Raw genomic sequence first — 27,595 nt, forward strand, 5'->3', positions numbered from 1 at the left:
AAGTATACACAATAAATCCAATTTAAGACCACTAACATCATGGGGGGTGTCCATGCCGAACACTTACCTAAATTAACTACATTCTTTGCCCAGAATGTTGGGTCGCAATGAAATCTTATTGCTCCATTGGCAGCTGGGACAGGATCACACCTTGCCTTTAAGATGTGACGTAACTGGAAAGTAATCTGAAAGGACAAGAAACTGTTAAATATATTACGGCAGAAGTACAAGAATGAGCAGCACTTTTCATTATTGTTTCAACACCAGGGCTATTGTCAGACATGCAATATCGTATATTATTATTATCTTTTATTTATATAGCGCCAACAGTTTCCGCAGCTCCTTTTAACTAGTAAGAAGCATTAATGGGTACCAAAAAATGTAACAAATTACGCAGAACTATAAAAATAGGGAAAACAATTGGAGGAGGGGAGAATTTTATCTCAACAAGGTTTCTTGTGATCTATTGAAAGCTTCTCATTAAGATACTAATCATGTGTAACTCTGGCAAAAGAAGGTCTGTAGATGTTGAAAAGCACATCTCACTTGAAGAACTATTCTGGTAGTGTCAGAGAAACACACTTCCACAGGCCACATATTCTAAGCTTCTCCCAAGGGAGGAAACTGACCTGCACCGAAATACAGCTGGCATATTATGTATTCCGAATGTTACAGCTGTGAGATGACGCTATTCAGAACCACCAGGCACAGAGCTCAAGCACTACAAAGATATCACGGCAATGGGCACACAAAATTTCTGCCTTCACAGAATAAAGCCTCGTCTCAGAACAAGTAGTATACCTTTATGGATGTAACTGTATTACATCAAAGGCTGGGTTGTGCCATCTCATTTGTATGGAACACATAGGAACAGAAAAGCTACGAGGTATTAAACATTTATACAACTGCAATAGCCTGCAGGACTCACATCATGCCAAATAATATCAACCTGAAAAGATATTCTAGAGGAACTGCCATAGTAGAAGAGTCCAGTATAAAGGTAGCTACAATGTGGGGCATTGTAGTTGTATTGTGCCTCAGTGTTGGCAAATTGAACGAATTAGGAGTTCCATAAACTGCATGTATATTAAGACGTCTAATAACTTCTCTTATTTAAGAGGAACAGGTTTATTTCCACTTTCTAAAGATAGGAACGTTTGCCGATAGCATACAGCCCATTGAATTGGCAGAGGATCGCGCTTGGCAGCATTCTCAGGAAAGCCATCGCTGGTAATTGATGTGGCAGCTGTAGTAGCTTGGACAAAAATGTAAACATCTGTGCAAAGTTGAGTTCATTTTGGACATGCCCACCAAGCGTGGAACAATTACTCTCTTGTTTCACAGCTCCTATATCTGCGCCACTACAGCAAAACCTAATAAACCTTTATATCTAGGAAACGGGCACATTGGGGAACTATAGACAAGTGAAGTAAGTCTTCCTTCCTCCGAGGGGCATCAAAGCCAGCCCCCTACTTTAACAGAATATTTAGAACTTGGTTGTGAGTATAAGAGGGAATTACCAAATAAATTGATATAGCCCCAGAAGAGAATGGTGAGTGCTTGTAGATATAGTTCCTCAATTACAGAAATGCTGTTTATCACTGAAGATAGTGAAATGTTTGTTTATTGTCTAAAGCCCACATGTCCTGGAGTTTGGGATAATTAACTCAGGTAGAAGCTAATGTTCCGTAGCAAGTAAAAATTCTAAAACAATGCAGTATACTTTTTCATGTAAAACAAAAAGAAAATACATAACACGTAAAATACATATCATTAAATCAAGATTATCAAGTGTGTTGAAGACTGTTCTGTAGGGCTTGGGGACTTTGTCCATACTTTTCTCTAAAGTGACAAAGGTGCTAGATGGCCCAAGAAAAAAAAACATTTTCTAAGCTAATTCAAATTTCAGCAGTCCAATAACTCCAAGCACAGTCATAAGAGCCGCAATAAAATAGTTTTTCCAGTTTGCTAGAAAACGATCAAAGATTAATCCCTATGGTTCTAAGGGCAATGTAAACCACATAAAATGAAATTAGGATGGACACTTACATTACCCTGACACTGGAACAAAATTAGGGAACTAAATGCTTATTACTGATTCAGATCATAGGTCTTGTGACTAGACTTAATGAAGGGCATAAACAAGCACTGGATATGGTAAAAGATGCATTACTATTATTTTTGCCTCAGATCAAGGTTTATCTGCCAGATTCAGAACATTTAGGATTTTACAACCTGTGGGCTGTGGCGATACCTTTATTTTTATAGAACCAACATTTTGTTTTTAGGACAAAAGCAATAAACCTCACCGTAAAAATCAATATTTAGTAATGAGATGTTAACAGCTCTACCCAAAAACTAAGCATAGTGAAATGTTTTTGTACTACAGAAAAGCAAGGCAATTATCACTGAATTAAGAGATTAGACATTTAATAAAGTAGCACAGGTAGCATTACCTAATTAGATGTCGCTTCTCACCCTCCCCCCACCATTACAAAAGCTTTAAAAAAAAACTAAAAAAACTTAATAGTGGCCAGAATTTAATGAGGAATAATCATTTAGATTCTGAGACAGGAAGATGGCTGGTGTCATAGGATACGTATAATGCATATTTAATAAAATACAGCTTATCTTATTCTGCAAAATTCATCACACGTGTACTGGAGATGCAAAATGTAGTATTTGGGGAAAGACAGAGCCACTCATTTTCATTTTCCACTCACTTTCCGGTATGTGGCATCATAAAAAGCAGGGTTGGCTATGCATGTGCTGTTACCAGAGTATCATTTTATGTATGCTATATGTTACTCATGAAGCCCTCATTTTTAAACGATAAGAGACTGAATGTGTTTAGAAGGGATCCTGGCAGAGGAGGAGAATGAGAATGTAAGCCAGTTTCTTTAAACAACATTTTTAATTTATATTCAACAAAGAGAACCCGTACTTCTACATACTCTGTTTAACTGCTAGCTGGGTGGTAGGACACTAAACCTTACCGAGAACACAGTCTACTGAGTATCTTAGAGGTTATGCATTGTTAATAAAAGCTTGTTAACCTAACATATCTAGGTTTGAACAGCCAATGACACCCTTACAGTACCATGTAAGATAGTGAAGATGTTCTTGGTTGGATTAAGGCGTTAGGAGAATAAGCGGCTCCAACATTACTATATTTGAACCGTTTTCCCAACAGGTGACCAGTCTAAATTCAAGTTTGTCTTGTGAGATATAACACCGTGCATAAGCTGTAGGATGGAAATGGTTTAGCACAGAGACAGTCTTTAATAATATGTACTCGATATGGGGGGATATAGAGGTGAAACGGGGCCATGTGTTGTTCCTAATTTTTGACATGCATAGGCAACAGATCCCAGAGACCCAACACCATGCTGGTTTTCTTGTATATGTGTTGTGCAGCTGGGCATTACAAGTTTTTCCTTATGAATATTTCTACATTTTAACAAGCAAACGAAATCAAACTGTAATGAAATTCACCCATTTCTTGCACATGTATTGCCAAACAATGTGAAACTGCCTTAAATTCACTCAATCTCATCTACAATACTTTATAAAATTTTATACAAATAGCTGCACTATTACTATGAATGGTCCTGTGAAAGAATTTAATATAATCAAAAAAACTAAACTTGACATGAAGGAAAATGAAATAACTTCAAGAGAGTATATATTTCAGTTTTGTGGGTTTTCTTCCCCGTTTTAAATCTGCATTTGTAACAGGATGAGGGAATAATCTTTCTGAGACCATCTGTTGCCATTTTTTCACAAGCTGCAAATTTAGCTTTCACCAAAATTTTAATGAAAAAAAAATTCTGCTTAAAATGGTTGTCGACGTCTATAAAGATTGTTTCTAAAGTTAAGAAGCAAGTAAAAACAAACCAAATGGCATTCATAATTTCCACATGGAATGAAAGTATCTGTTCAATGTTCTTCAATTAGTGGAAATGGGATGCAGATAAAAGAAAACACATGGGCAGCAATAAACATATTTACTTATTCATTAAGTAATATTCACATCTGGCTCTTTTCCCAGAAATCACCTTGACAAAACAGCACACAATCAGGTAATAACTCACATACATGCTGTGTTTTAAAGGGAAAATGTCACTTTTCACAACCGATTTCATTTAATTTTGTTTGCTGATCAGTTTTTTGTAAAAAATTACCTCATGGAAGTTGAGGCCTGTCTGGATATGACACAACTAATATCGTCTAATGAATTCCCTGTCCCTGAAGGGGACATCCCATGGAAAAATCTCTTTCCCCGTGAGCATCAAATACAGTGTTGTATGTATTAATGTAGACTGGCATTGCCAAAAAACATGGTTTTATTCAATGTTACTCCAATAAACTTTCTGCAGACCTTTGTTGTAAATCAAGTGATCTTTTTGGATGAGTTTCTTTGCTCAAGAGCCAGGCCAAGTAGATTCTTTATGGCAGTTGGTTTCAGCTTGATTAGGCTAGGCCCTAAGAAGGGCCAAGGAAGTCTGACAATGAGCCAGGGTGTTACACATTTGAAAGACATCAAAAGACTAATAGCTGTCTAAAAATGTTGTATTTTGCAGAGACAAAAAAAATAAAAATATTATACATATATATATATATATATATATAAAACGAAGAAAAAAAAAACAGCAAAATACTTAACACAATGATTGGGGCGCAGGTACATATAGGGAAGAAAACAAATATATATAGTGTAAATCGTATAACAACTGAAAAGTGTGTGAAGATATGAATGCACTCACAAACAAACAGAATGCTTCAGGCCTCTCAAAAAAGTGAAATCTTTAATTGATCTTCATCTTCACGGCGAAACGCGTCAGAAGGACTACACGGAACCCCCACAGCGGATTTATTATTTATTATTTTTTTACCTACGAGGAAAAGACCACACGGGACTTCTCCCCCCCCCGGTGGACTCCATTCGTTTTTAAATGCACTCCGTGCATGGATGAACTGTGAGTGCAATCTAAAGAAGTAATTTCGTTTTTACTGAGATACTGCACTATGTTCAGTTTTATTTTCTAGATCTTACATGAAGATCAATTAAAGATTTCACTTTTAACAACATTTGAGAGGCCTGAAGCATTTATTTTTGTTTGTGAGTGCATTCATATCTTCACACACTTTTCAGTTGTTATACAATTTACACTATATATATTTGTTTTCTTCCCTATATGTACCTGCGCCCCAATCATCTGTATATCTTCATATTCGCACCCTAAGGAAGAGTGCTTTTTTGGGAAGTATATTATTTTTATTATTTTTCACCATTTTTATTTCATTCACGTACACGTGATATAGCATATTATTTTTATTTTATACTTAACACAAAATATTTTGGTGGCCATTCTCCTTTAAGCCACCATGTGCACAAACTGTTTAAAGCTAAAAAAATCCAGCTATATCCATTCCTACTAAAGTCCTTACTTATAACAGAGGACAACGCAATGCAGCACCGTAGTAATCAATAGACCAAGACATACCAGGCGTTTGCTGTATAGTAACGCTGTGCTGCTGCCACTTGCAATAGCCCAGTTTGTGAAGTTCATGACATGCTTCACCTGCCGTGACAGACCCGTGATGTCGTTCTGTTGCTGTACAAGCTTCATTTGACGTTCTTTTGTAACACTCTAAAGGGAAACAAAGCACGTTAAAGTGGTGGGGTTACTCATCTATAAGGTCAAACATGGCTGTCCATTTGGAATGTTCATTTAATCTTTTAAATTCTAGAATTCTTTTATGTAACATATGAACCATATTTCTCACACCCGATCTTGTTAGCTCTCCCAGTGCTGGATAGGGACATCTGTGACCTAAGCAAGTAATTCTGAGAATGACAGGTGCATTTTTACATGCTATTGTCACTTGTTGCTCACCATGAAATATACATAATATGTAGCTTTGTGAATTTTGGCTGGCATCAGAAGGAATAATGAGTTATCGGCATGTAAAACCTGAGTGGGAGGATAAGGAATTCTATAAATGTACTCTAGTGGTGGAATCCTGTTTTTGTTCGATCTGAACATCTAAACACACCATGTTGCGGGCAGTCTTTGTACCCTGGCGATTACATCTAATCAAAGAAAGTCAAACCCAACTATAGATCAACTGTGCCAAGAAGCATACAGGTTGTATCGCCCATACCAGATTTGATTAGTAATATGTTTCAGTATCATGGAATAATTTTAATTTATCTTACATAAAAGATACATTAATAATACATTAACTAAAGGTCAAAAAGGCAAACATTTATCTTACCTCCAATTGCTGAAGGAGTGATTTGCCCTTCTTATTAATTTCATTTATTAACGTGAAAATAGCCACTTTAATTTCCTGTTCCACTCTCTTATTAGTTTCATTTACTTCTTTTATCCTGTAGAGCAAGAGAAATAATAAGATTAACTCATTTATGCGTTCTGAGCATATGTGTGTATTGTATATACATATAGACACGCACACATTATATACACATACATATGTATATAGACACACACACACACCATTGCAGTCAACAGATCAGGTTTAATGCACGTCCATTTTATTTTTTTAAACAAATTTATATCCTAATGGAAAAACAAATTTGCCTGTACCTATGCCATGTCCTTGAAAGTTTTGACATTTGTATGTCAGGCATTATCCTCCGCCAAACATTTAAACTCACTACATTTAGATTTACTAGTTGGCCTCCAATAGGACCAACGAAGGCTGATTGGGAGAAGACCGAACATCATCTACTACAAGAAAGAGCGACGGCTTGTGAGCAGGGGGGATGACGGCTAATTTAGACAAGATCACTTACAATAATGGGCTCCTGGTCAGCAAGAAAAGTAAAATAGAGTAAAATGTAAGAAGCTAAATATTTTTCTTTACGGTGCTACAAGATATAGTATAATAGCATTTTTTACACAGTCAAAATTATCAATGCACTACTACCCGACATCACATTGTTATACAGAGAACTTCGATAAACGCAGCCTATCTCCCGTGCTCTGTTTTAGGGAAGTTTCATTTATTTATCTACTGAACGGTCAGGGGCATGTTCTCATAAATCCCGTGTCCAGGCTTCTGCATATTTATATGTAAAATACACACTTGGTTTTCTTAATGCATTTACCTGAAGCTCTGATATTAATGATACCGGTAAATTAAGTATATTGGCAAGGTTAACAATTTCAAACAGAATGCAACGGTAAAACTAAACAACGAATTATAACTACCTGTTTTGGACCTGAGTAGCAGCAAAATTTACATAATTCTTCTTTTCCAAGAGCTTGGCAAGTAAGTTTTCAATAGCTCCTTTTTGATTCTGAAATGCCTCCTCCAAAAACTGGTACCTGGAAAACACATACAGTGGTTAACTTTGTGAAGGAAAGAAATCTCAACTTAAATGATATTTTATTTCTATGAACACTAGCAGTACATTTTCTACTGTCTTATTGGCATTAATATTATTAGCCATCCATTCAACAGACAGAGGCAGCCACAATTTAGAAGCTACACAAACAAAGAAAAGGAATCTCAGCACTCCAAACTGCTTCCAGTCTCTAGGACACTTTATTAAGCGACAGCAAACAAAAGCAACGTTTCGGCCAAACAGGGCCTTTGAGCTTGACAAAGGCCCTGTTTGGCTGAAACGTTGCTTTTGTTTGCTGTCGCTTAATAAAGTGTCCTAGAGACTGGAAGCTGTTTGGAGTGCTGGGATTCCTTTTGTTTGTGTGCTTCAAGAGGGTTTATGCTGTCCCTTTTTTCCTGCTAGCACCCAGCTTCCTGGGAGTTGAGTGCAGAACCATTTTCTCTTTTTTACAATTTAAAAGCCAAACTGTTATGGATCCAGAATTCAGCCTTGGTTTGAACTTCAGTTACAGCTTTTTACTTCTAAGCTTCTCTACTAACCCTTGAGCAGCCTTTAAAAACAACAAGGCTTCGCGCATCACTAAAAATGGTTTTCAAAATACTTTCATGCATTCTTGAGCATCTTTCAGAGCGTCGGCCAACATCCCTTGTATTGTACAAAGACAACAAAGTGAGCGCACATCTGTAATAGTCATTTTGTACCATATGTAGCGTATCCATGAGAAGCACGGCTTGTTTGCCCAAGCCCGGCTGCCTTTTAAGTCACGCGGTTTGTTTGTCGAACCCTGTAAGTCCTGTTTTGCTTGGTCACACACCCAGTTCATTTCCACAGGCAGTTGGATCCTGGACTGAACCCAGCAGTGCCATAGAACCGATGCTCGTCACAGACAATGGTGCCAACGACAACAAAGGGAAGGAGCTTAAGTATAGCGAATCTATTAAGGACAGATTCATAAATCAAGCATGACTGTTCCATTTTATTTCATGTACAAACACATACATATACAGAACGACCCATATGCGCTTTTGGCGCATCCGAATACACCCTCTTTTGTCATATACAGGATAACATGAAGCATACATACTATTTATAAACAAGGAAGTTATGACATTTATAAGAAACATCGGTTTGAAAGTAGCGCAGACCCCTCCAGTATAAAGCAACCCGAGTGTTTGGTGGTAAACTCAAGTTTGTTGACATAAAAAGTTAATATTTTAGTATTGCCATAAAAGCAATGGGTTATAAATAAAAAAAAAATTGTACATATTCCTAAAACATTGTGATTTTATATATAAAAGCCATATTTATAAAGAATGATTATTTAATGTGGAGGGATCTTTTTAAACATAATCCCTGAAGATATTTTGAATTATAGATTGAAGCAGAACTGCTATGAAGCGAATTCCAAGTTTAGGATTAAAAGCAAATCCACAATTCTTTGATTTATGCACAGTTGATAATACTGAAAACGCGATGCAAGTAGTGGTGTATTTTATTTTTTTTTTAATTGGCTCCCATATTAAATGCAGGACACATTATGCGTTGACTAATATGAGTAAGTATTAAAGATGTGTTACTAATACCATATATTGATGCCGCATTTCCACTGGTAAACTGTGATTAAGAGAGCGTATTGTTACTGAAAAAAGTGCTTTGGTTTAACAGAAATGATTGAAAGTGATGATCTTTAGTTCAGGCCTGCTGTCTATACTGGCCGGCTTCCTTAAAAACCCTTGCCACAACGCACCCGTTGCGCTGCCAAGTTTGAAAGATTACTGCGGGCACAAGAAACACACACCATACATCATTTGTGAAAGGGCAGCAGAACCTATTAGTCAAAGAATACATCTGCTTCTATAACCGTTCCACACCAGACACATTCTGTTATAGTGGCTACATGGAAATTAATTTATTACTCAACTGGTATATTTGCTTTGAAAGACAATTGGGCATATAGTAACTTAAAATCACAAAATACTCAATAACACAATTTGTGCCGATTGTTTTTACGGACCCAAATCATCTGGTTAGATTTTTTTCCTGTAGAATATATAAATTAATGTTTAAATAATGAAACAATATCATATTTTCAATCCTTTATTAAATGTAGATTGTACGGTAAGGGTTGAGTTCTCTTCCATATTGGAATGTTGTAGTCATGAACTAGATTTGACAGCCTCCCCAGTGGTCTTGGCTTAAAGGTCTCATTCACTGAACCCTTGTGTCATTAGGCTGCAAATACAGTCTTCTGAATTAAATTCTGGGAGGGGAAACCAGGCATGACCCCGCCGTTAAAAAACAGTATTGTGGGTGCAAAACATGAAGAAGCCAAGCTGCATACAGCAAGACATGCGGCTGGAGAAGACAAAAAATAAATGTTCAGCTCATTTCAATCAAATGGCTTAGATTGTACTTGGGGCGCATGAATTCTAACCGAATATTTAGTGATTGAGTATTTTGACAAAATACGGTTTTCCAGCTTCATTGAGAAATAAGTTATTATTATTATACTTTATTTATAAAGCGCCAACAGATTCCGCAGCGCTGTACAAAGATAAAAATGTTACAGACAGAGACTGTCAATAGAGCAATTGCCATACGGATACAAGAGGAATGAAGGGCCCTGTTCCCGCAGGAACTTACATTCTAGGTACGTTTTCAAACTATTCTCTATATTCTAGAATGCGTTTAAGTATTCAATTCTGCCAGCGGGACCATTGCTTTCCTAAATGGTCTTGTGTTATCCAAACGGTCAGTAACATCCTCCTGCTGTGTTAACGGGATTATCAGCCTCACCCAGATAACGGGCTGCATTGCAGTAATAACTACAATTTCATAAACCAGTAAGTTGCCTCAACTGTTTGGAGCACCAGGAGTCTGAAGGATCAGTTTCAAAGACTATAGCGAAGTGGTCTAGTTTGTAGCAATAGCTTAAATAACTAAGGTGCACTTGATAGCAGTGAACGTTCGGAAGTCCACACAGAATATCCTTGTCCTAGTGCACAAACAGAGCTCTCCCTTTAACTGATCCATGGGATTAGTTATTTTCTCTTTCCAGCTGTGGATGGGAGATGGAGTTCTATTAATATCTCATTAGCTGCATAATAGTCAAGACGGGCAACTGCATCAAGGAAAAACACTTTAATCACTTAATAGTTAAATTGTAAGATGCTATTCTGTTGCTCACATTGCTGGTAAGATGATGTATGATCTGATTTTTTTATTGGTAACAGGGGTCCCCGTTTACAAACCTGTAAGGAGCGCCAACATGATGCGCTAGGACACCACCCAGTCCCTGGGTCCCCTCTTTGTTGGATGCCCAGCAATGCATTAAAATGTTCATGGCACAGAGACAGATGCAATGTATAAATGCAGAATATTTGTGTCCATAGATCGGTTACATCTTTCTAGTCATAGTGTGATTACTTACAGAAATGCTTTCTTAAATGCAGAAAACAGGATGCTTTTGCCATGGATCAAGCGTTTAAATAACTATGCTGAGCTCTTGTACTCCACTTCACATAGGTAGTTCCAATAGAACCTGAGCCAGGGGGAGATTGGGGGGGGGGGGGGGTTTACTTTTTTTGCCAGTGGTACTGACAGCCCTAATGCATGTTTGTCCATTAAATATTTGAGTAAATAAAGTGAATGAGCAAGAGACATAAGTGAATATGTATTCACAAACATTTCAGTTTTGATGGCATGGTCTCTTTAAGGTTACATTGGCATGTTCCTTTAGGTTATCAGTACTTTGTGGTATGGACACCAGTAAGTTTTTCACAAAGCTACCAAGTGCCTACAGACCACTGGCCTGTATGGATTACCCAGCACTTGTGAGAGAAAGCATTAGCTTCATTACTTTTTAATGTCAAACCGAGTGACAAGATATAAATGCAAGAGATAAATGCAATATAAGAAAGGAACCAAGTAATAACATCTATATTTAAAGTGTCCCCGTTGATATACTTGTACCACAAAACATAACTATTGTATCCAACAGCTCAGACTTGGAAAAACCGGTGCTAACCACATTACACGGCCTGGCAAAAAGTATTTTGTGTGCTCAGTAAAGTCAATAGGCATTCCGGTTCATACAGCTTTGTTTATCGAAAGCTACAGAGCATGTTTTACATAGCATTTGATAAACAACCTCAGCGGCATGGCTGGGCATATTTCCTCACTAGCAATGCACTGCATTTGATAGACAGAAAGCGAATTCACAACCTGGATGGGGTTACCTGTGTTCTTTGTGCTCCAGTAACTGGCAGTCCCGACACGTCAGTCTATCGCATGTTTCACAAAAGAGTTTGAGCTGCTCTTGCTTGTGAACTGGACAAAACACCGGACGCTGACCCGACGCTCCCACGGCTTCTGCAAGAAGACAAGGTTGTACCATTTAACAAATGACTCTTCAAGGGGATCTCACCATTTACCAGCACCAAATTAAAATAATCTTTTCAAAATCACGATTTCTCCTATATAAGAGTTCTACTTTTCGGGTATGTTTTCAGGTAGCTGCATACAGAGAGTAGCCATCAGGGTGGGGTTCTCTCTCTCACTTGACAGGGCAAGGAGGCCAGGCACGACTGCTCTGGTCGCAGAGAAAAAGGCCTCCTGAGGACCAGCTCCCCCCCAGACATACCGACAGGCCCCCGTGGACCCCTAGCACCAGCCTCCCTCCAGATATAGCTGGTGTGGTAGCTTGTGCGTGTAACAGTAAAACAATGTTAGTCTGTGAAAGTATGTCACATATGGTGTTGGCGTGTCAGGGGTGAGCCTAGGGTTAGTGACGTCTGTGATGGGGAGAGTAGGAACAGGAGAAAGAATGTGTGTTATGTGAGTGTACAGTGGTAGAGTGAGTGGGTGTTAAAGCGAGTTTACGTGTCCATATGTATGTGAGTTAGTGATTGTGGGCCTTAAAGAAATACTGCACCCATATGCCACTAACCCTAAGCTTGCCCCTGTCCCCATAAGGTGTGCTTATGGAAGCGTCTTAAGGTGGGACACAGGGTGAAGCAATGGGTGGGACAGTGGGATGGAAATGGGCAGGCTGATGAGAGGGTAAATTGGGGCCCAAGCATTGTACAGGGCCCCAAGGTTTCTGATGGCGGCCCTGGCTACATATGCCGGCTATTCCATTCGTTCTACTTCTCTTGGCCCAATCTACTATACCAACTACATACAATACTTCTTGCTCGTGGTAAACAAATGAATTGCTTGATCTTAACCACCCAGACACTCTGTCTAATGTCAGAAGTCTATGGAGAAACAGACTTCTCTGGCAGTGCCTAAAACTTCACAAACTAAACGACAAACTAAATGACAACCTCTACGTCTTCAGATAAAGGAAGTGTATCGGAACAAAATGAACAAAAAAACTATCCCTATAGGAGCTCCCCTTTAAGAAACTACAGTCTTATGTACACGTTCATTGGAGTGGATGTGCAGTGGGTTATCAAAATTATACCTAAGTGAAAAACAAAACTATTTTCTTTTTCTAGTGTGTAAACTTCACCTTTCTGGGAGTACTAACTATCCAAGCAATGAGACAACTGTACTCAAAGCACTTTTTAGTTTCTCACAAAGGCAAAAGACAGTCCTGGAATCTCATGCAGCAAAAGCCACAGAGATTTACCTTTAACGCACCATTTTTTCCACTACAACTACATTCTTCTGTTATACGAGTACCAAATAAAAAAAAAAAGTTCAAATATCATTGATCTCATTCAGTGGCAGGAGACATCTAATCATAGTTTTTGATTTTAATATAAAGTGAGACATAAATATCTAATTTGATGAATCGCTAGTATTACAGGCTTCGAGTGCAGAGAATACTTAATACTTGACGTGTCATCTAGAAACATGAGAACACGTTCTGAAATTACATCGGCTGTGGATACCGACCGCGGCAAGGGAACACAATGCTGATGTTTATCTAATTTTAAGCAGGGTCGGACCTAGGACAGGACCAGTCTCTGGCATCCTGCTCCTGCTTTGTTGTGTCGGGCTGAATCTGGTCATGGACCATTAACTTAAAGGGGAACTGCAACCATAATTATAACTTTTAGTTACCAGTCTATGGCTGTAAGGAACATTGCTGGGAAAAGTTTCCTAAATAAGAACTCAATTACTTCTGGGTTTCCTTTTTTACTTCTAGTGCCCACCTACACATAATCCTCTATTTGAGAAAGTAGTTCTCGATCTTGGTACATGCGATGTCAGCTCAGGCTAGTGCTGCCCTTTAGTGTCTGAAGCCTGGCTTTGGGAGGCGACATTCAACTGTGGATTTACTGTGAAAAAGGGAACTAAGGGAGCCCCATGCAAAACTCATGTCCTGCTTCAAGTACACATTGCTAGATAACCTACCCATAACAAAATATTCTGAGACAGACCTGTGGGAGCAGCCTTTAGGAAGGCATGGGCTTTTAACCAAATAGATCAATCATTTCTAACCAAACTTTTTTATTTAGCCTTTGCAGCTGCTTTGATTTCATGCAGAGGATCAATCAACAGCACAGATGTGATGGGAGGAAGTAGGGATGGAATCATTTACACACATTTCAAGATGACCGCCCAGTTCATTAGAGTGGACAGATCTAATACATATTCCATTAGACAAATTTAAGATCCATACAATTTTTTATATGCCAACGAGACCCCAGGTTTACTTAACAGTAAAGTCAGATCCCTGTTTTCTAGCTGTGGGCCACAACCTCTAAATCTAATTGCCGAGGCTCGTACGGTTTCAAAAACGTACAGAGTTATATATCAGAAATAATGGTTTAATTGCCCTCGGCATTAGAACAAGAACTTAACCAAGACAAAAGCCTCACTGTTAACATGCCATGAGGTCTTTAAGACATCGGTTTTTCTCTTGAGCAAGGAGGTATAGTGATGTTGGGCTCTCCCACAGAACCAATTAGTACGCTGGCGTCCTTGCTCTGTAATAAGTTTACATTTTCAATCAACAAAATAGTATGGATTATAGATGCTCTATAACTGTTTTACGTTCAGCAGTCATAAAGGTGCCACACACCCCGACGTCACTGAACTTTGTAGATGTGGGTGAAGACGGCATTAATGCAATAATTTTGGCATTATATAGTAAAAGTCTTTTTTTTTTGACAATGGGAAAAAAAGAAAATGGACCATCTCTTTATACATAGTTTGTTTTGTTCTTATGGTGCAGAGCTACAATTTTACCTTGCATCAAAGCTGATATGGTCAACTATACTTTGACCACCATTAACATTTGATACGTTACCTGAAGATACATCTTCTTTCTTCGTTATCATGTGGTCCTTGGTGAATTTAACCCTTTGGTGTGCTTCTATACAGGTTTTACAGAGCCATTCCCCACATTCCACACAAAACCCCACTGCACTCGCATTGTCTTCACAACTTGTACAAACCTAGTTCAAAGAAAAGGGGTTTAGGAATCATATACACACTGATGACTTACAGCTTTTAACCGTCGAAAGATGCATTCAAATCTAGCGAGACAGCTATTCTCTTTTATGGAATTGTTTGGCCCACTGAATCAACAACCAGTCTGATAGCAGTTGGGTGGTTGGTGAAAATTAAGAGTTGGAAACGTTCTAATTAAACTGGACATTTCTCAATCATTTGATACAGTAAAAACGCCAACATGCTTTATTACCGCAAAAAAAAAATGATACAATAAGGTATCACAAACGCATGTTGTGAATGTAGTTCGATGCTCATACCATTGAAATTTTCACTATGTGTTTTGGATCTGTACATGCATTTCTTTAAAAAAGCTAATCCTAAAAAAGAAAACTAATTTATAACAAATAAAATACTTTATAATAAGCATCAATAACTGAAAGCAATTTACATTCTACTAACTGCTTAAACATCACAGTTTACCAAAAACACAAAAAAAAACGATGTCCAAATGAGATTTCCTGCTCATAAAAACGCCCATGAATTACTGCTGCGTTTTTGCCCCACCGGGCTCTGCCTCTTAAAACCGAATTCCCTGTCTGCTTTGGGCCAGTTACTAGCTGCGCCCGGCCCTTGTTTACACGCTTTGCAGGTTACGGAGATCTCAAAGAGTTCCCAAAATGACATTACATGGCTCGTCTCCAACTTAAGGATTACTTTGTATCTTTACAGAGGATCTGTCATATTTTTAGTATGTTTTTAGTATGTTTACAAACCCCTGCCCCAACCGCTGACGTAAGAGTCACTGTTAAGAAGATTGATTTGTATTGGCTGCAGCTTCAACACTCAACTCTTGGACTACCTAACAGTGATCGACGGATCCAGAGGATGCGATGACAGGCTATGGCCAACCGTACTCGTGAAGTTAGAGGGATGTGTGAAATAGAGATGGTCTGTCCCAGGGGCGTCCAACGTGTGGCCCTCCAGCTGCTGCAGGACTACATCTCCCATAATGCTCTTTCAGCTAAGGGGCTGGCTGAGGAGTATGGGAGATGTAGTCCTGCAGCAGCTGGAGGGCTGCACGTTGGACGCTCCTGGTCTATCCAGTCTATTTCTCCCCGTTGCTTCTCCAGTAAAGAAGCCTATCCATTATTTTCTGTATAAATTACTTTTGAGCTATTGAGTTGCTCTGCCTGCAGATCAGACAAATACAAATTTTCCATGTTATTTTAACCTAGGCCTTGGTTGGATTTTACATGCAAGCAACTGTTATAATTATGTATTTACCTAAAACACGTATGCTTAATCCAACTGTAGAATTGGACAACACAAATGTTATCCAAACCAATGTTAAATGGTGACACTCCACATAGTGTGTTTAAACTCTAAAGAAGCAAGCATTTCATGAATTATGCCAACGGATCTATGAGTACATGCAGTCATGAGCTCACCAAAACCTTAAACCAATTTAACAAATGTCCCTATGGAACACATACATTTTTTTATTTTAAATAAATAGCAGAATTGTTTCTCTCTTCAACTAACACAATAGGAAGTGAACATATTTTCTCTGTTGGATCAACCCAAACATTCAAATTGTCGATTAGCCCTAGAAGTTTAGTGACCCACTGATGACAGAATCACTGCAATCATACCACGCGTTCAAATAAAACGCGGATATTATGCCGCTTAAAATATAGGCAATTATGGAGCCACAGAACTGCTTTTTCCTAACATACCTCACCTGGGTGGCTAAAAGTAAAATGCAGGAAAAATAAAAAGCAACACATTTAAGAAATTCCAATTCCAGAACAAGGTTTGTAGTCACACAGCTCATATTACAGTAAAAATAAAACTTATTTCACAGAAATGTTGGTTAATTAAAAAAAAAAAAACGGCTGAATTCCAGGCAGTACAGGAGGCTTAAGGCAGTTAGAAAACGTCATACCTGCTCGGACTTTTCATCACTGCTGCTCGGTAATTCCGAGGTGTCCTTCACAAAATAATTATCCACCAGATCAATCTGTCTGCACTCCTGTCTGCACACCGGGCACCTTATCACCCCAACTGCAATACAAAAGAGAAAGGCAAACATTAAAAAAACAGCTCTTGTTTATGCGCAACGTGTGAAAAGAGGAGTTGTTTAAAAGGCACGTTATGAGCAACACACCGATTCACATCTTCCTAGATCTCAAAGCACACAAGGACCGCACAGATCCATGCCTGGGATCCATAAAGCGTCTTCATTAACGCCACATGATGTGAACGAAACCAAGGAACACGATATATATTATATGAGCAGAACAAAAACAAGACATATTTCACTAGCAAAACGTATGGATTAATATTTTACAGAAATGATTGGTAGAAATGTTTAATCTTGTATCGCGACGGCAGGTCCAAATTAAAAGTAATGCAATTAACGGGTGCAAAGAGTACAATTACATTTACACAATAGATGCGCCTTTTAGAAATGTAACATTATTTTATTAAGCTATACATGCAAAAGTAAACCTATACAGCCTAAAAAGCATAAATACGTACTCTCGACAAGCACAGGTAAAATTTACATGGAAAGCGAAGTCTATCAGTGATTGCTGGGGGGGGGGGTTGGGACACTTTGTATACAAATAATTACATATTTGGAAATATATCAATCTTTACTATAATTATGTTTCGTTTAATATGCGGTATCCAGGCTACATGCATTCTCTGCCAGTCTTACCAATGGAAATCACATCCAATTAACGAGCGAGGCAGACAGTTTTAATAACCTAATAGATCGTGGGGAGCCAGTCAGCTCGAGAGATCAATAAAATAAATGTGCGCCAAAAGGACATTAGGAGACACGGCGTCCCTGCTCACTAGAATAGCCAATACCTGGAAGCTTCATTTAGAGAAAGCTTGGCGATGCTTCATTTTAAAGGAGGATAGACACCAATATTTTTTTTTTTTTTTACGATCACATCAATAGGTTTGAAGAACTTCTGGACTTGGTGTAGTTGTAAAGGAAGGTTTCCCTACATCAGCGGATTTGTGATGTGTATGTGTAGTTGTAATCTTGGCTCAATCTATAACTCTGGTTATACGGTCTTGTGGTTTTTGGTGGAGTTGGTCCAGACATTCTGCTTCCAGAATACCAGCCATCAAAAAATTGTTGGACGGATTTGACCGATAAAACTGACTAACCTTCAAACTAATTTGAAAATATGTCAGTAATAGGTCAGAATTTCCTCAAATCCCTTATATGCCCTTATAATTGGGCTGTGTGTATGCATTTTTCAGGGAGTGCTTACTTAACTAGCACGACAACTCACACTATGAGTAAAAGGAAGATGAGTGCGCAGCGATGGCATGTCAGTTACTTATTCTGAAAACATGCACTACATGTGATTCTGGGAACTTAGACGTGAGCGGCTTACTTTCTCCTAGCTGATCATACGATTGCTCACATCTACAAGGGAAGAAAAAAAAACAGGAAAACAATACTCGAAAAACCAACTATGTAGTGCAAAAAAAAAATCTTAAGATGTTAATATTTGCCAGATTGTCAAAAAAAACTGGCGATGAAATAAGGGTTCGTCAGGTCATTATTAATAAAGGTGTTTTTTTTTTTCTTCTTCAGTGACATTTAACCTAGAACGTCTGACCTCCTGATCCTAGCAACGGGTCTCACTTGAAATACATTTGGATTCTCCCACTGGGACAATCATACGATCTTTGTGCTTATCCAAGGTAATGAAATGGGCATGTGTAATTTCATTTCCAATATCTACTGAGAACCCCTGACGACGATATTAAACTCCATCTGTATACGCTCTTTTTATTACTCGAGGCTTTAAGACATTTATCGGACAATCAAAATATCTGCAGTTACATGGAAAGTGATTCCAACAAAATGAACAAAAACTCATATAGAGTATGACCGAACAAAGGACAATTGTCAAGTAGATGGCCATATTCTAAGTTAAAGCGTGATGTTGCCCCCGTTTTCCACCTGGTATGAATATCTCATATTTCATTTGAACCCCTCATCTCCTGCTGTTGCCCCTGTTTTCCACCTGGTATGAATATCCCATATTTCATTTGAACCCCTCATCTCCTGCTGTTACCCCTGTTTTCCACCTGGTATGTCTGTATCCTGCCTGTCTCCATACCCAGTGGCTATCAAAGGGTTACATTTGGTGCCCTATAGTCTAGCTTAATTGCAATCACCTTATCTGACCACTTGTGCGGAAGCTCTATATATTCCTTGACCTCACTTGGAAACAAGCTTGCTTGGAAATGTAGCTGCTGTGGCCTCTCCCCTAGTGGCCTCCTTATAAGTGGCTATTTAAGAGTTAGACTGGAGTTAAACGGGAGGGAAACGACATACCACGTACTACTGCGGAAAGCGGCTACACCACCATCAGAACCAGACCAACTCATCCCCATCCAAGTAGTCCTCTATTGTCTCACTTCCACCACAACCACTGACCAGATTGTAAGCTTGCAAGAGCAGGGCCCTGCGGGTACCCTAATATATGTTCAGTAAATAGTGATATTCCATTAAGTCAAAGGCTTCATGGAGGGTCAACAAGTTATCTGTGGTGGAGCTGTGGTTCCAAGAAGAAACTCATTATCAGCTATAGTTTCCCACTAGAACTTGGACTTTACGTTGCTCTTTAGATGGCAGTATATGTATTTCATTGTCTCTTTCCAGACATTTCATTTCCTTTTTTAAGTAGGCCTAAAAAAAAAGCATATATGAAATGTAATACAAGTCCATAGAGTGCCAGGCCTCGCTTAGTAGTAAATTACATTAAATCCTGCAATCCATCAGATTAAAACAATTTTAATAGCCATTTTCCACTCCCATGAGAGCTCTCTAGCTTTTGTTTACATATAAATGCTAAGATTGAAAGCAAACAGTCAGAGAGAAAATGAAACAGATGCTATCTTGAGGACTCTGGATTAGGTAAAGCACTTGAATTGTGTTTATAAGAGGACTTAATTAGCGTACAATGACATATCACTTGCCCGTGCCAAGTACAATAGAGAGCGTTAATATTCCAATACCGTAAACGTGCCTTGATCCCTAGCCAATAATTACTTAATAGGCACAATAGGATACAGACCTAAATCATTACATAAACTATACATGCAATCATAATTTGGTGTACAAAAGTAACAAGAAAAAAACAGCCTTTGCTGATACACGCCTACAAGTCTGTTTTCTACTTGCGCGTCTCTTGGACTATAAGGCCAAAAATACCCCTAGTCTTAAATTTGAATTTGTCTAATAATCAGACCTCAAATAGGAGGTCAAACTACAAGACTAAGATCCAGTTCCCTCGCAGCGCCTCAGGGGACCTGGATCCTCCTCTCTGGCAGCCAGTGAACGCCTGCGAGATGCACACAGACAACTTCCGCTGCTGCCGCCACTTCTACCAGGCGGAAGTACCGGTTTGCAGCGAAAATTGTATAAGCACATCGCGCAGACGTCCACAGGCTGCCCCAGTTGACACCAGGGAGTCTGGCACACGGGGGACAAGTGTAGGGATGCATCGGTAAGTCGGAGGTATATAGAAGGGGTATAAAGCATATCAGGGAGCAAAGTGGCATATAGGGGGTATAAGGCATATCTTGGGGGCAGAGTAGCAAACCGTGGGGCAGATGTGCATATATGGGGGCAGGTTGGCAAATTAAAGGAAATAAAAACAAAAATTGCATTTTTCTCAATCATAGTTTTTAATAACTATTAAAAAATAGTTTACATGTGAATATTTACCCCATAAGAAAAAATGTTTTATTAGTAGTCTTATATTCAGACACTTTTTAATTAATATTCAATTTTTGAGGGTCTTATAAGTGAGCAAATAAGGAAATCGAAATCATGGAAGTATTTTTCATAGCCTAGAAAAGCTACACGTAAAACAAATTCTGGGATATTTGATGAGAGGTAAACCGTGAGTACTAAGCAAGGAAACCCAATTAAGCCATCCTCTAAGAAACAGTAACATAGTGCTGCCTATAGGTCACCCCTCATATAGAATACCCAAGATTGGACATGTAATCCAATACATTGATGGGTATTAAAAGTATTAAAGCAATTCTTAAGGGGGTCATTGGGGTCATGAGTTACAGATGAATTAGAATTTGAAATATTTTTGGGGGGAGAGGGAGGAGTTGTCCTGCATGGGCCAACGCTGCATGTTAAGTAAAATGTTATAGTTGATAGCAGTTAGTAAAACGTGCTATGTTCTACCACATTAGTATGGCATTTGGATGGACTCGCGCCAACACCCGCCCATCCTTGCATGTGTGCGTCCATAACTGGTTGTGATTAATCCTGCAATGGGTCAAAAGGAAAATAGGTTTCACGAGCAAACATTGACTTATATTGTGTTGTGGTAAACAGCATGGCTCAGTCTTAATCATCTAGGGGGACCCATTTACTCATGAAAGTCTATGGAGGACTATGAGTAGGGAGTAGTAATGCAAAATATCACATATATATATATATATCTCAAACAAATATTTCCTCTTTAAAATCTAACTCTAAAGAGCACACACCCTAAGTCAACTAATTACATATTTGGCAAATACATACCAAAAAGGGGAAAAAGTTACAGCAATGGACTTAATACACATGATAGATTTCAACACCATTTTCTGTTTAATGCACCCAGCAAATACTACATTGCTTTTTTCAGAACAAGTATTTTTTTTCTTTTTTCTTCTGAAACCACTTAATCACCTAAAGGTCTATAACTCAATACTTGTGTTTAGTTGTAAAGTGTAAAAAATAAAAATATTTTTTTTTCCAATTTTGCTTAGGATGGCTTTTACTGGATCAGTGCCACCATTAAAAATAAAGGATCAACCTAACCCCCATATACACATTAATGTCCCTAAATTTTCAAGGTGCCCCCTTGCACATGCATGGGGGAGATTCTGCAGACACAATCACTCCTGTCACCATGCACCAGCTAAATACTATGCAGGAGATGTGGCCAGCCTTACGCTGGTGACCATTCCCTTCAGATATAGATTGTAAGTTTGCCAGTAGGGCCTTCTTTACCTAATTAATTGGTTTGCCTTCCTCTAGTCTTGTCAGCTCTAGTTTTCTCATACCCCTTGAATGTATGTATTGTAAATAAGCGCTGCGTTCATTCTTGGCGCTATATAAATAAAAAAAAATTATAATAAAGACATTGTGTGCTGGCTACTCATCTTGTTTGCGAGGTTCATACATCGTACATAAACTTTTCCAGCCATTGCTGTAAACAATTCGTATGTTTACAAAAAAATGACAACGCAAGAACGTACAAGCCAATGGTGAACTACATATCCAGCCAAAAGCAAAAAAGTTGCGGATGATGCAGCTCATAAAAGCTAGGGAATCGCAATAAGAGCAGGAAACCTACTTTTCGGGCATGCGTGTCTAATGATTCCACCGTCTCCAGTGCTTTTCTCTCCCCATCACCCACTAAATGCTTTACATTTGTTAGAGGTTTGTTGTTAGAGGTTGCTAGAGATGAACATACAAATACCCTGGTGAAATTCTGCAACCAACAAACATTTTATTAATTGCCCTCTCTGAACCTTCTCCCAAATTTCCCAAGAGACTGTTGGGAGACGTTGAAAATAATTGCTCTCAATGCGCTCTGCTGGATATATTTGGTAATCCCTGTTGTGGAATAAAAAACCAGCCACGGTCTTGGACCTTTCATTAGGTCACAGTATACACGTTGCTACATAGTTTTTCCTTTTTCTATACCGTATATATAAAATTAGTTTAATTGCTTCCAATGGGCCTCGCTGGGTTTATCTTGAACCTCATGTAAAGTCCAACTGAAAACATCACTAGCAGTGCTTTCCAGGTTTCCCAGACATCTGTAATAAAGCACTGCTATAAATAAAGAGCAAGTCTCTGTCATCGTACGTGTTTTTAAATATTGATCTAAAAAAGGCCGTACTTAAATATGCAAAACTATTTTCTATCCTTAACAAAATTGTAAGCTTGTTTGAGCAGGGCCCTCCTCACAAATTTCTGTAGGTCATTTTTATGTTATATACTACTTGTTATATAAATTCTATAAAAGGGCAGAAAGGACATTTTATTTGCTAAGTTTACCAAATCAACCCTGAATTCACGCAGGTTCTCTCACTATTTCACGGGGCAGCTTCCTGCATCCAATCGATGGAGCGGAAATTCAAAAGGTAAAGCCACAGCACTTTGCGTTTACATTTTTCTAAATTTTAGCACCTTTTCTGTTTGATTAAAAAACAAAAAAATGAAGAACTGATGGATTTTTTTTTAAATAAAGAGCATAAAAGGGAAAATCATGGTTCAAATGATTCAGTAAATCATTAAGCAGATTCATCCATTGATTGCTATGGTCAAGAATTGGACTTTATCAACAATCCCCTTTATATTCCATAGATACGACTGATTAGAAGCACATCTTTTATAACCTGCAGCAATGTGGTGCAAAAACATGAGTTACTATTCTCAGGAGAAATATAAAGCAATTTCTAAAGAAAGCTACAGTTCTTTACATGCCGGCCTGGCCAAAGTCATAAAAAAAAACCAAAAAAAAAACCAAAAAAAAAACCAAACTTCTGTTTAGGCACTGATTACACATATACATGTATCAATTACAATGCTGCACAAGAAAACAGGACTGCCATCCAAAATGCAAAGATACTGGATAAATCACATGTGAATCTGATGCATACCACAAATAACCAAGATCGGAGAGTAATTTGTGTAAGTTTTCAGAGGCCAGCAGTGTGGAAGGGACGGCAATGCTCCAGGCCAGATAAATGACCTAGCAGTAAAACAGCCAAAACCACAGCTGGTAAGCCTAACAAAGGCACTGCAGAAATGGAGAACCAAAAGGGCCCCCATCAGTAAATGTCACCCAAAGCCATTGTGACACTAGATCAGGGGGTTGACAACCTTGGTTTGGATCTGGGAGACAGGCTACGCTAATGAAAAATAGCAAGTGTGATGAAAATGTGTTTGGATTCATTAGATTAGTTGGCGCTCGTTGATGAGGTAAAGTGGCAGGGACTGTGTGGGAGGGTAATATCAATGACCGATAGGAAGAAGTAGCCAAGAAATAAATTATATATATATGCATATATTTTAAGTTTCGTTCTAATCTTTCCTCCGCCTGCTGTATTTCCCCTGAATTATTATATTTATATAAAGAAAAATTTATTATTCGAAATACAAATATATATCACAAACTATGTACTTAACAGAAAGGTTTTTAATAAAGCATTGATCCATACATTACATTTTTGGCAAATACATATTAACAAAAATCCATTTACTAAAAAAGTTGTAAAAAAAATAGTGAAAATAATCTATTTAATATGCCTTTAAACTAGTACATCAAATTACTGGTAAATCAACTTCATTTATAAATAATTCATTGTTAAATAAATTGATAAATGCATTAAATAATTGAAGAAAAAACACCACCTATAAAAGGTTAGAATACGGATTGGATTTTCTCTACTATGCTTATTGTTTCAGGGGGTTGGATATCTCTGATCTTATTATATTACACATATTGTTCTTTCCTTTTCCCTGCTGGTTGTTTCATTTAATAAAATTTAATTAAAAAATAATTGGAGAAAAATCAAATTCAATGTTGGTTAAATAAGGTTGATAAATGCATTAGTACGTCAGTAAACATAAAGAAAGCAACCTAAATGTATCTTGAAGGGAGATCACTGTGCCTGTTCTTTGCTATTATATACACAGGTCATGTGACACTGTGCAGAGCACATCTGTCAAGCAGTCTCCTGCTCGTTCTCTCCATCTCCCAGATGGCACTAACCTTAAGGCTCCCCCTCAGGTCACATACACTCAGGACAAACACCAAATACTAACACAAACATGCTAGCACCTTACAACAATACACACAATCTAACATCATACAGGAACAGATGCGCACACACCGACACCATACACCAATACAAATTCTATTGTATTCCAGCATACACACTCAAGTCATACAATAAACACTCAACACTACACTCAAACACATGCACACACCATCCAACATACAATAACAGTCTGACTAACATTATACATACACCAATCAGCCACAACATTATGACTACTGACAGTATGTGAATATAACTGATAATCATGACATCATGGCACCTGTGAGTGGGCGGTAGAGCCCTGCGCGGGACTACTTTTTTAATCCCGCTCCCGCAATGTGGGTGTTCCGCTCCCGCCACATTTGTGGCCAATCCCGCCTGCTCCCGCCACATTTGTGGCCAATCATGCCCGCCTCCTTACCTGATTTCCCGCGCAGTCCCGCGCGGCTGCCCTTGAGTTGTTCCCGCACAGCGTCTCTTCTCTTGCTCCGCCCAGGAACAAGGCAGAGTCACAGGAAGTGACATCACATCACGTGACTCCGTTTTGTTTCTGGGCGGAGCAAGCTAGGAGACACTGTAAGGGAGCAGCAAGAACGCAGCCTTGCGGGACTGCGCGGGATTACCGGGACCCGCAGGTACAGTGCCTGACAGCCCGCTCCCGCCCGCAGCCCCAGCAAGACCGCCCACGCCCGCAAGTTTTTTGGCGGGTCCCGCCTCCCAGTGCAGTCCTCTAGTGGGCGGCATACATTAGGCAGCAAGTGAATATTGCATCCTCAAAGTTCACGTGTTAGACGCAAGAAAAATTGGCAAATAAAAGGATCTGAGCCTCTCCAAAACTGCAGCTCTTGTGGGCTGCCTCCCGGTCTACAGTGGCCAGTATCAAAAGTGGTTCAAGGAAGGAAAAGCGGTGAACCTGCAACAGGGTCATGGGCGGCCACGTCACACTGATGGGGGGGGGGGCAAATGGCTACTGTAGCTCGAATTGCTGAAAAAGTTAATGCTGGTTCTGATAGAAAGGTGCCAGAACACACAGTGCATCACAATTTGTATAGGACTGCGCAATTTGTATAGGACCCCTGTCCGCTGCCGAAAGCGCTTGCAATGGGCAGGTAAGCATAAGAACTGGACCAAGGAGCAATAGAAGAATGTGGCCTGGTCTGATGAATCTTTTATTTAACATCATGTGGATAGCCGGGTACTATCTTACCTGGAGAGCACATGGCACCAGGATGCATCCATTAACCTCACAACTCACAGGACTTAAAGGATCTGCTGCTAACGTCTTGGTGCCAGATACCACAGGACACCTTCAGAGGTAAAATGACCCCATTCCTCGATGGGTCAGGGCTGTTTTGGCGGCAAAAGGGGGACCTACTCAACATTAGGCTGATTGGTGTATATCAATACTGCATACTTGCAACTAGCATAACATCCCATGGGTAATCTCCGTTACCCCCATGAGTCTTATGAGTCAGTCAGAATCAGTGAAGTGTAAATGAAATACTTTCCTCCATATGACTGCATTAGTCAGAATGTCCGTCTGGGTGATTAGGACTGAGCCATTTTATTATTAACCACAAGACAGTATGACATTTAGTCAATGGGTTTATCTCATAGATTATATCAAGATAAAGAAGCTACAAACCATACACATGACAAATTTGTAGCTGTCTAAAATCTATGTAAAATATGATTAAAACAAAAACTTTGAAAGATTATTTTTAATGTGACAAGGGATAAATGCTTTGGTGGGATTCTAGTAATAAGGCAATGCGTGTAAAACTGCAGCCTAGCCAAGAATTATATTAAGCAGTACGCGCCTACATATTTGTATAATAAAGCACTGTCTACCAAGTAAAAAAAAAACGATGGCTAGGTAAAGGTTGTATTGTCCAATTGATCAAAATGATGTAAAAAAACCTGTGTATTTAATAGAAATAAGTGACGGTATTAATCACTGTGCAGCTACTCCTCAGAGTCACCATGAGCGGTCAACCAGTGGAAGGGGAAACACCAGTGAATCAGGAGATCACCATTTTAGGGCACCAAATCAACCAAAAAAATTCTATATCAACTTCTTTCTAAAGTATATATACTTTACCACAACCAGACCACAGGTAACACTAGTGTTGAATTATAACAGGTTCGGATATGATCGACAATTGTTTATGTAAAATTCAATCTAACATACTGGCGAAAATTGGAGCAATTCATGCCTAGTAAAGTTTACCAAAATGTATACATATTAAGGATACTACTCAGGAAAAAAACAGGGTAGTCTTATTTTTTTTCCCCAATCGATTTGGTTAACATCGGCACTATTTTACTGAACTCCAACACTGAAAAAATGCAAAAAGCATAAAAATTCATCACATCACTAGCAACACCACTGCAAGCTACCTTCAATACCCAGCACGCTGTGAAGTTTATTTTAGATACTCTTTGAAGTCTACGCAGAGTATCAAAAAAGGTGATATGGCACAATACCAACTCAAAATGCAACATACATACACGAAACATGATTTTGGCCTATATAATAAGTATTAAATCATTTTTCATTAGTATTTTCAATTTGCTTAAAATTCTGCATTTGCATTTTAAATAGGCAAATAAATCATTTTAGTGATGTCAAGTTAGACCACTGTACGGAATCATAAAACAAATCTGCTAGCCACAATAATTAAGGAGAGATGGACCGAAGAAACAATATGTCTTTTAAAAACGTCCAGGAATGTGTCAACCCTGGTCACCAAGTGGCATAACAAACAAATGTATACACAAGACAAATACCTACAAAAAATAAAAAAATACTCCATTAGCCAAAAACACTACCGAGTTTAAAGAGGCGATCAAACACTCATTGCGCAATGGGTGATTGTATCAGCACTTTCCTATGTCTAACTTAATCATCCACTATGACTG

At 38.7% G+C, this 27,595-nt stretch overlaps 1 protein-coding gene across 4 annotated transcripts in view; it reads right to left on the reverse strand.

Moving 5' to 3' along the window:
* Positions 1–27,595, reverse strand: part of TRIM33 (tripartite motif containing 33) — a 61,219-nt gene that overhangs the window by 15,518 nt on the left and 18,106 nt on the right. For all 4 annotated transcript variants that reach the window (XM_053457557.1, XM_053457556.1, XM_053457554.1 and 1 more), the window contains exons 2-8: positions 16,734–16,852; positions 14,643–14,790; positions 11,617–11,749; positions 7,242–7,358; positions 6,283–6,397; positions 5,508–5,654; positions 68–185 (exon numbers count right to left, since the gene is read on the reverse strand). In XM_053457557.1, coding sequence (XP_053313532.1) covers positions 68–185; positions 5,508–5,654; positions 6,283–6,397; positions 7,242–7,358; positions 11,617–11,749; positions 14,643–14,790; positions 16,734–16,852 — 897 coding nt within the window. The remainder of the gene's footprint in view (positions 1–67; positions 186–5,507; positions 5,655–6,282; positions 6,398–7,241; positions 7,359–11,616; positions 11,750–14,642; positions 14,791–16,733; positions 16,853–27,595) is intronic.

Source organism: Spea bombifrons, chromosome 2, assembly GCF_027358695.1.
Source record: "Spea bombifrons isolate aSpeBom1 chromosome 2, aSpeBom1.2.pri, whole genome shotgun sequence".
NCBI classification, from domain to species: domain Eukaryota; kingdom Metazoa; phylum Chordata; class Amphibia; order Anura; family Pelobatidae; genus Spea; species Spea bombifrons.